Source organism: Ammodytes marinus, assembly GCF_949987685.1.
Source record: "Ammodytes marinus genome assembly, chromosome: 20".
Taxonomy (NCBI): Eukaryota; Metazoa; Chordata; class Actinopteri; order Uranoscopiformes; family Ammodytidae; genus Ammodytes; species Ammodytes marinus.
The window spans coordinates 7,656,820-7,667,735 of record NC_137224.1 but is presented as its reverse complement, the minus strand read 5'-3'; the positions used below and the strand labels follow the sequence as shown (position 1 = coordinate 7,667,735).

Below are 10,916 nucleotides of genomic sequence, written 5' to 3'. Positions count from 1 at the left end.
GAATGACAAGTCTATATCAAAAAGCGGAGTCAGGAAAACATGGAGGAGAAAGCATACATCTTGGTTCAAAATGTACACTAGACTGCCAATCGGAGGGAAGTCAAGTGTGGAATTGGAACAGGCAGTGAATTTCAAAATCCGCAAAAAGGAGGAGTGCTGCAGGCTCTCTCTCTGATCCTGTACCGTCTATCACAGTCAGGTCCTGCACTTGCTAAACTTTCTGACAAGAGGTATTTTGTGGTGCAGATATGCGGTCTTTAGGTGTCTAAACTGGTCTCAAACACAGTAAGCGAGCTGGACGCGGTGATACAAAACACATCTCCCTAGTTTCTACAGTTTAAAGAAAACACCTCAATAATGAAAATGCTAAGAAGCTTGTACAAAAAAAAGTGTCAAGAGGCATGCCTTCCAATGTGGTGCATCCTCTAAAAACCGGCATCAGGGCGAATGCAACTTTTTATTATTTTATACAGAACAAACATACAAACTTCTGAAACAGATCATTAACCAAACTTCTGTTTGGAACTGTTGGTCGAACAAATTATGGGACGTTGTTCCGGTAATTTTGTCCCTATCTTTAGAAGTATTAGAATGTTAACTAATAGAAAATCAAATGGCACGTTCTTTCTGCCAGTCATTCAAAGTCCTCATGTAAAAGGTTACAGTAAATATCCCATCACACCTCATAGATGGTTGGGAAATATATGTAGCACTAGTAGGGTCAAATGTAAGGAGATTATTCTCTTTTCAGTCACTTCAACCATCCATTTGCCATTAGCAATGGAACCCTCTCCAGAGGTAAGACAACATCATAAAAAACACAGACATACAGTAGATAATGGAAATAGCTGTTAGTAAAGTTTCAGCCCCACAGCGAAAAATATTGCTTGTTGTAAATAAGCAGAAACATGCTTTACACTTACACATCTGTACACAATTCAAAGCTTAGAAAGTCTGTCTGTATGTACTATGTAACTGTTTGACAAGGGAGTATGGTGTTTACCTGAATTGACTTCTCAAACATTGACTTCATAAAGACATACCAGAGTTCCTTCATATTTTGTGTTTCTTGTGTCCCTACCTGGACACGATTAATCCGTAAGACGTACTTTACCAACATCAGACAAGAGAGCTGCCGTGCGGGTGTTAATTCAAGGTGATATTACCTGAGGCATTGATCTGAATTAACATAATGCACTCCTTCAAAATAAGCCTCTTTCAGGGGGAGCGAAAGAGGATTTTTTTTGTAATTTTGAAAAGTGGCATCCATATTTATACTCTAATGGCTGTCTAATTTTGCATAATGGGGATGCTTGCGTGGCTTCCTTTGTTCTGGCTGATACAACTTTCCAGTTTTCTTTTTAAGAAGATTTTCCAGCTAGAACAACAACATCCATCACAGGTCCAATCCTCTAACATTTGCACATACAAACGCCTCCATCCATATCACTCAATCCCCACTGTATTTTTAGAATTACTTAATTGACGTAATTGTCAGTGGAGCTGGCATTTAATTATGAAAAGAATAATAAAAAGCCAGGGGGCCTATATGAGCTGCATATTTGCCTGAGGTCAACTGGTGGCTCTGAGCTGATAAGCCCTGCTTTTTGAACTGACAGGGGAGAGCTGCACATACAGGCAGTTGCATGACAGCACTCAAGGGTTGCCTTCTCCAAAGAGGCTGATTGCTCTGTCACGTGTAAGGAGGTATATAGTGCTAGAAAATGCATCCAACATGTATAGCCAAAGAAGCCTTACTCAAGGGTGGGGGGTGGGGGGTCAAGATAGAGCTGCATCTCTGCTTAATAACACCCAGCAGCTGGCAGAGTGGCCTGTCCCCTTTCCCCGCAGCCGTCTTCTGTCTTTGCTCCCTTCGGATATTCCACATACGACATATCAGGATGCCATTTTAATGAGCCTCACTTTCAAAGGAGAATGTGCCTAATGTTCTACCCCAATCTCTTTGCCACCAAGGAGAGAGTATGAGCAGAACATGGTGTCGGCCTGTAGCATCTCCACACTCAAACACCCTGCCTATAAGAATGTGTGTTGCAGTAACAATAGCTCTGTCCACCCACACACTCTCTGTACTCTCCCCCTTCCCCCTTATTACAACCACCACCACCACCACCTCACCCTTTGCTCCTGCCTGAGCCCTCATTGGCTCACGTGCCGCAGCAGCACACTGGGATGAGTCCCACGCTTCAGAGGAAAAGCTTATTCTCCACATTCAAGTCCAGAGGGGCAGCAGCAGAGTGCGGGGGCGTCATATGCCGGCTTCCATGTGGGGGGGGGGGAACGGAAAATGTTGCTCCTTATCAAACCTATTGAAGCAGACTTAATAAGTAAGTATAGTTGAGTAAAACAAGAGAGGTGGAGAGATGCTGATGGAATACAATGTTGGTTCAAAAGCACTGAAACCACACCACCTCAAAATCAATACATTTGTCTTTAATCAATCAGTTAGATCCCCACATAAGGGTTGAATGAGTCAGCAGGGGAAAATGAACAATTTATATGTTTGCTTTTTGTTTGTTTTTTTGAGGATTTTTTGAAAATCCAATTATGTGCTTCTTAGCAGTGTGTGTGCTCTCTTGTGTGCAGAGCGTGACAGTTTTTCTCAACCTGAATATGATTTCCTTTATTGTTTTTTTCTGGCCAAAAAATCTAAACAAGACTTCAAAAAAAAAAAAATACACCTTGAATACATCAGACAATTGTAACCTCCATTCATGTGATAAATGTAAATAATAAATGTAAAGATAAATGTATAAAATGTATATGATAATAAAAAAGAGAACAATGAACAAACAATATATATCTGTTTTTTCACACACATCAGAGGTATAATTTAGCCTATTTAGCCAACTGTTAAAACATTCCTTGACTTTTTGTTTCAAGATTGACTGTAAGGAAGGAAACTCTCTGGGGGAGTCATTGCAATTTTCTTTTTCTCTTGTATGGGAATCCCCACTTAACTCTTAACGATGCTCTTTGTCTTTTGACGTTTCTCAGAGGAGACAGGGGGAGAGATCAAGCAGCCCACACACTGTGCAGTGTGTGTGTGTGTGCGGAGGGGTGATGCCTCGAGAGCGCATCACACGACGACAAAACCCCACTGCAAGACGCATTGCCAGAATAGAGCAGCTTTGGCACGAGAGCTTGGGTTTCCTATACAAGTAGTTTAAACAGGGAAAAAGGGAGAGAGATCGTCCCCACGAATGCCCGAACATACTTCTTATCATGCTGGAATAATCCTGATCATCTGTGCTGCTGGCTCGCGTACAGAGACAATGTAGTGGGGAGAAAACAGAGGTTCTCCACCGGTTGGAGAGATGCGTGGATACAGTTATGGGTGCTTAATGCCATTTGTGCAGCTGCAAAACAAGACTGGATATGCACACAAAAAGTGGATATAAGTGAGTTTTGGGGGGCCCACAGGATGGACACTGCGGAGGTCATTTTGTCTGTGTTGGTGGTTGTGATTATAATCGTGTCGTTGCTGTCCAACGTCCTGGTGCTGATCTGCTTTCTCTACAACCCGGAGATCCGCAAGCAGGTGCCCGGTCTGTTCAACCTCAACCTCACCTTCTGCAACTTGTTGCTGACGGTGTCCAACATGCCGCTCACTCTGGCGGGACTCGTCAGCCAGGCTCAGCCGGGAGGGGACGGATTCTGCCAGCTCGTGGGCTTCCTGGAGACCTTCCTGTCCACCAACTCGATGCTGAGCATGGCGGCGCTGAGCATCGACAGGTGGATCGCCGTGGTCTTCCCCCTGAGGTACCACTCCAAAATGCGCCACAAAGACGCCGCGTTCGTGCTCGGGTACACGTGGGTGCACTCCATGTCCTTCTCCACGGTGGCCACCTGCCTCTCCTGGACGGGATACCACCGGCTCTACGCGTCCTGCACCCTGGCCAACCAGAGGGCGAGCGGCCGGACCCAGTTTGTTATCTTCACCGTCTTTTTCCACTCCTTCACCTTTCTGCTGTCTTTTATAGTGCTGTGCTTTACATACCTCAAAGTGCTCAAAGTGGCAAGGTTTCACTGCAAGAGGATAGACGTGATTACCATGCAAACTTTAGTGCTGCTGGTGGATATACATCCCAGGTGAGCCCCAATAACACTTTTCTTATTTTTTTCCACTCCTGCTTCAGGCACCTCTTACTGGCGATCAGCAGTGTAGATTCATTTTCGGGAAGTAAGGAAATGTCAAGATTCTTCAGTTAAACAATAGGTTTTACAATAAAGGAACAAACTGTTCAAATCAACCTTCAGATTAAAAAGGGGGACAACTCCCAGGAAGCAGTTGGACCCGTCATTCATTTAATATTAATGTTAAAGTCTGAAATGACACTGTGTATCTAACTGTGGTCAGGACACAACAGCCCAGTTGAGTTTATGATGCTTTGCCATCTCTGCTCTGACATTTGAATTGCTCCCTCAGTATTCCTAGGGGATGTAAAAAGGGATTCTGAAATGTCAGCCAGAGTGATTGCTTTATACCACTCTGCCTATACAGTAAAGCTGTGTGTGTGTGTGTGTGTGTGTGTGTGTGTGTGTGTGTGTGTGTGTGTGTGTGTGTGTGTGTGTGTGTGCGTGTGTGTGTGAGAGAGAAAGAGAGAGAGAGAGAGAGATCTAGTGAGAACAGTGTAAGCTTACAGGGTCCTGGACTTTTGGGCCTGTGTGTTACTTACATTGAAGCAATGTCATGCATTCAGGTTCACATGCAAAGTATCTCTCTCTCTCTCTCTCTCTCTCTCACACACACACACACTCTCACACACACAAACACACTCACACACACGCACACGCGCACACACACACACACACACACACACACACACACACACACACACACACACACACACACACACACACACACACACACACACACACACACACACACACACACACACTTTCCTTAGTTTGTCCTAAACTGGTTGAATTCTTTTTGTCTCCAGTGTTCGCCAGCGTTGCCTGGAGGAGCAAAAGAGGCGACGGCAGAGAGCGACCAAGAAGATCAGCACCTTCATTGGCACCTTCATGATCTGCTTCGCTCCCTATGTGATCACAAGGTGGGTGTTGGAGACAGAGACCTATTTGGACTTTGCACTCATAGGCAGTGAGTGACAGGGAAAGGTTCCATGCTGGCACAATGCGGCGTTATGTGCAGTCCTTTCTGTTTGGCTGGTATCCCCCAAACCTCCTTCCTTTGCTGTAATCTCACGCCCCCACCCTCCTCCATTACCACCTCCCCTGTGCATCCTCCTCACACCAGCCAGAGTTGGAAGATGAGATTGGCTGACCTTGTGATAAGTAATATGCCTCTCTGCTCTGCTGTTGTTGCTGCTGCTGTTGCTGCATTAGCACTTTTTCTCCTCAAGTTCGCCGGGTGCATCAGTGAGCCAGGTTTGAATCTGCCTCGCATCAATCACTGGACAAAGACACGAAGAGACTGGACACATTTGTACACGTTAAAATCATGCAAAAGAGGAAAAAGCGCCACAAAGGAAAAGTGTAAGCTGGAAAATTATTAAAAGTAATTGTGGTGGATGAGAGTGAAACAGCTTGCCAAGTTAAATAGGCAGTTCTGAAATCACAGTTTTATTGACATCTGGTGTCACAAGTATAATGTCAGTTTCTGTTACTTTAATACAATTAATTACATTGATATTACTACCATTACTAAATGCAAAAACAGGAGCTGTGTCCCAAACCTATACTAAATACTAATTCTATACAGTATACAATACATACTTAATCATACGATTTTAGCGTTTAGTATACAAAAAGAAACTACTTAACGGCTAAATACTTACAGGAATTGCATGGATTATGGACACAGCATGTGTAATTTGGATAAACCAGCCCTTTAAGATTAGCCTGGTACTACCAGACCATCGTACTTCATTTCATTTGTACAGAAGGTCTGGAATCGTTCAATTGACAAAGGTTAACTCACTTGAAGGCGGGTGTCTGTTGAAGTTTATAACTATTGGATCTGCCCAGTGCCACTCTGGATCTGCCATAACAAATCGCATAACGTTTGGTCGTGACGTATGTCATGCGGTCTTCCTGGTCTTCTTCTAACAGGCGCACAACCTCAACGTCATTGTTCTCAGTCATTCCCTCTGTTCGCTGATTGGACCACCAAAAATGTGGCAGAGAAAACCTGCATATATACCACAGGTCCAGACCATGGACATAGGTCCAGACTGACTGAAGGGAAATGACAATTGAGCGGAAGTATGTAGGCGGGCGGAGCCAGGCTACTTTAAGATATATGTAAAAAGGTAAATTAGTAAATTATTACTATATATTATTATTATATCTTATATATAACTGACCTGATATGATGCCAGGGAGGCTTAGATGAATGTCTCCTAGGATAAATGATTCAGAGGATGTACAGTGCCTTGCAAAAGTATTCATACCCCTTGAAATGTTCCACATTTTGTCACGTTATAACCACACACATACATCTATTTTATTGTGATTTTATGTGATAGACCAACACAAAGTGGAGCATAATTGTGAAGTAGAATGAAAATGAAACATGGTTTTAAATGTTTTTATAAATAAAAAACTGAAAAGTGTGGCGTGCAAAAGTATTCAGCCCCCTGAGTCAATGCTTTGTAGAACCACCTATCACTGCAATTACAGCTGCAAATCTATTTGGGGTATGTCTCCACCAGCTTTGCCCATCTACAGACTGACATTTTTGCCCATTCTTCTTTAAAGAATAGCTTGAGCTTCAGATTTAGCATCAGATTGGACGGAGAGCGTCTGTGAACAGCAATTTTCAAGTCTTTCCAGAGATTCTGAATTGTATTGAGGTCTGGACTTTGACTGGACCATTCTAACACATGACTATGCTTTGATTTAAACCATTCCATAGTAGATCTGGCTGTATTTTTAGGCTAGTTGTCCCTCTGGAAGGTGAACCTCTGCCCCAGTCTCAAGTCTTTTGCAGAGTCTAACAGGTTTTCTGCCCTGTATTTGGCTCCATCCATCTTCCCATCAACTCTAAACAGCTTCCCTCTTCCCTGCTGAAGAAAAGCATCCCCATAGCATGATGCTGCCACCACCATGTTTCACGGTAGGGATGGTGTTTTCAGGGTGATGTGCAGTGTTAGTGTCCGCCACACATTGCATTTTGCATTCAGGCCAAAAACTTTAAGTTAGGTCTCATCTGAATATGCTGTGTCCCCCGCACGGCTTGTGGCAAGGATTGGAGGAAGGTGCTCTGGTCAGATGAGACCAAAATTGAAGTTTTTGGCCTTAACGCAAAATACAATGTGTGGCAGAAAACTAACACTGCACATCACCCTATACACACCTTCCCCACAGTGAAACATGGTGGTGGCAGCATCATGCTTTGGGGGTCCTGTTCTTCAGCAGGGATAGGGAAGCTGGTCAGAGTTGATGGGAAGAAGGATGGAGCCAAATACAGGGCAGAAAAACCTGTTGGAGTCTGGCAAAGACTTGAGACTGGGGTGGAGGTTCACCTTCCAGAAGGTTAAATACCCTAAACATACAGCCAGATCTACTATGGAATGGTTCAAATCAAAGCATAGTCATGTGTTAGAATGGCCCAGTCAAAGTCCAGACCTCAATACAATTGAGAATATCTAGAAAGACTTGAAAATTGCTGTTGACAGATGCTCTCCATCCAATCTGATGCTGAATCTGAAGCTTGAGCTATTTTGCAAAGAAGAATGGACAAAATATATCAGTCTGTAGATGTGCAAAGGTGGTAGAGACATACCCCAATAGACTTGGAGCTGTAATTGCAGCGATAGGTAGTTCCACAAAGCATTGACTCAGGGGACTGAATACTTTTGCACGCCACATTTTTCAGTTTTTTATTTCTAAAAAAAAATTAAAACCATGTTTAATTTTCATTCCACTCCACAATGATACACCACTTTTTGTTGGTCTATCACGAAAAATCCCAATAAAAAAAAATTTCCGTGTGTGGTTTTAATGTGACAAAATGTGGAAAATTTCAAGGGGTATGAATACTTTTGCAAGCCACTGTAGCTCTCTGAATTATTAACATCTTTAATTAAAAAAAGTTCAGGCATTTGAAAATGAAAACAGGTTGTCATAAATAAAGCCTTCGGATGCTTTGATCTGAATTTTTTCACACGCTCGGACAACAAGTCACGTTGTTGTGTAAACGGTTCGATAATGAATGACCCGAGCAGCGCTTTGCAGTCAGGCTCTCATTCTGCAAATGGCAGTTTACTAATTACAATCCGAATATATCACGCTAAAAGCTCCTCCGCTGCCTCTCTGATTCTCATTTGCTTGTCAGGGTCAACGTGTGTGTAGTAAAAGCCCCCGCTGTGCTCTGTGACAGCTGACTTAACCTCCTGCTTGCTCCCCCGGTGCTGTGGAGTGTCTGAGCAAAGCGCCAGTGATGGCTACCGGCCCATGGTAGGCCAGTGTTAATGTGCTGACAGAGCCTGATTGTGGACAAAGTAAGCATTCTGAGTGCAATAGTGGAGGATCAGCCATTTTTTCTCATACCTTTTATGACACCACATATGGTAAAATACTTTAATACTTGACACAAAAATGAGTGGGGAAGCACCAATGTAATGTCTTTATCATCAGTGCACTTGGAGATGCGGACAACAGGCAAAAACTGCTAAGCTCAGGAGGCAACCCTTTAAATCAAACATGTACAGAAGAGTATGTTTTTTGTCCAGCTGGAAGAGCTCACTGTCCTTTGTCCTTTAAGATTATCTGCTTAGCCCCTCAGTCTTAAGACTGTAGTAAATAACACTCAGGGTTAATTGGATTGTTTCCAGACAATCATTAGCGCTTAGCTTAGGCAGGTCTGTTTTATTCATCCGGTGGCTCTGCCTATATGCTACTTTTGACATGAAATGCTGGGGAAATTAGATTTAAAAAAAAGTTGCCTCACAGGAATAGTATTCCACACACGGGAGAGAAAGAAGGTATTACTCTCCATGTTGACAGCTGCCTACATTTTATCTTGAAGGGTGATGGCAAACAATACATCAAGAGAGAATATATCTACTTCTAAGGTGATGCGGTTCAGGAGTAAATGCCGGTCCTTTTACACAATCAAACTAATTACCGGTACTGGTAAAGAAGCACCCTGGACTGTGCTCACCATGCTACACAGTCTTGCAAAAATGTATTTCTATTTAACAAGCTTAGGGCATGCATGTCTTTTCCAGCACGTTGACTTGTCTCTCCACCCCCCTCTCTCTCTCTGTCTGTGTATGCCTGTCTGCAGGATTGTGGAGTTATTTCCAGCGGTGCCTATCAACCCCCACTGGGGAATTGTCTCCAAGTGCTTAACTTACAGCAAGGCAGCCTGCGACCCCTTCGTGTACTCCCTGCTCCGACGGCAGTACAAACAGACGTGCACTGACATCATCAACAGGCTGCTGAAGCGAAGCTCTTTGAACGCGTACGGGCGCAGGCACGAGAACCAAGGCAACGGCATACCCACGGCAGAGTGAAGGTGGGGGGTGAATTGATGTGATACAGTCCATGTGCTTTGACCTGGGAACTGTCAAAAGGGAAATATGAGGCTGATTAATCATCGATGAAGAAGAGAGAACACATATTGGTGGTTCCTGTCTACGGTTGCTTGAATATGGTCTGTATTGGCCAACAAAAAAAGAAATCAGTCACGACAGACAAGGGCAAATCTGTGCACAGGAACACCACTGTGCCTGCATACTGAGTGCCCAGAGCAGCGGATCAGTGCAGTGAACTTGTTGTGTGTGGACGACAAGCAACTGCAGATTTCACATCAACATGGAGAGACGGATGTGCTCAACCAAGACAAACTGCCAGTTCAAAGCTTCAGTATTTTAAGCTACGGTGGCGTTCAGTCTGATACATCAGATATATTGATTTAATAGAATATCTGTTTGTTTTTGACATTAGCCTACTCCAGTACAGATTCCTCTTATCATATTATTATGTAACAAGTTGTTCATACGTATATGTAGCACTGAGAACTAGCCAAACCAAAACTTGATTTAAAAACCCAGTCACCCGAATTGTATTACAGATGAAAACATATAGCAGACAGTGTCACTACACAGTTCGGCTCAGGTTTTTTCACGGTTGATGAGGGGGGAGGGAGGGAGGGGGGGGGGGTTCAAACTCACAACTGGACAGATTTGAAGCTGCTTTTATTTTCATGGTACATATGAAGGAAAAAGTGTTTCATTTGCGTAAACTCAGGATGTCTAGTCAACCCTTAGACTGCTTCATGCTTAAAGTAAATCCAATCTAATCCAATCAATACACATTTGCGAACAGGAAAGAAAAGACTGGAGGCCATTCATGCAAGGATACAAACAATACTTGTTTGCTCTGGAAACACAGGCAATTACCCTAAAATTAATTGCAATGCTCTTTATTAAGATTAATTATTCAACCCCAAAATCAGGACAACATGTCTAAGTTGTAGTAGTGTTGCATTTTTTAGGCTAGTGTGACTATGATTGTGGTGTTTCTGCAAAGCTAACTAGCTAATGTAGATTTCCTCAGTATGGCTAGATTGCAATATTTAAGCTGCTAGTACAAGGACTAGATTTCATAATATTAACCTCTGATTCAATAGTTTCTACCTCTAGAGTTGTCTCATGATTTTTCACAAACACAGTAGGACATGTCTCAAACTGCAAAGCAATAGATTGTGTTGAAAACTACCCTGTTACACTCAAAGTAATATAAGCAATTACAAAACACAGGCAAAACAAATACAGTTTTTGGTCAGGCTTTGGCACATGAGTATGTTAAGGTTGGAATGATGGTTTTGTGGTATACCCTTCATTTTTATGTATAACTCCTGAAGACCTGTTACCTGCAAGTCCTGCAAATTCACTGACTTTCCCATGAAACAACCCCTCTTT

The 10,916-nt window shown here is 43.1% G+C and overlaps 1 protein-coding gene across 1 annotated transcript; it reads left to right on the top strand.

Annotated features, from left to right (window-relative positions):
• Positions 1–3,421: 3,421 nt before the first annotated feature.
• Positions 3,422–9,506, top strand: LOC307266826 (G-protein coupled receptor 26-like; the record flags this gene model as incomplete). Its single annotated transcript, XM_080048936.1, has 3 exons — positions 3,422–4,110; positions 4,965–5,078; positions 9,278–9,506. The coding sequence occupies exons 1-3, from the start codon at positions 3,443–3,445 to the stop codon at positions 9,504–9,506; spliced, it is 1,011 nt and encodes a 336-aa protein (XP_079905062.1). The 5' UTR covers positions 3,422–3,442.
• Positions 9,507–10,916: the final 1,410 nt, after the last annotated feature.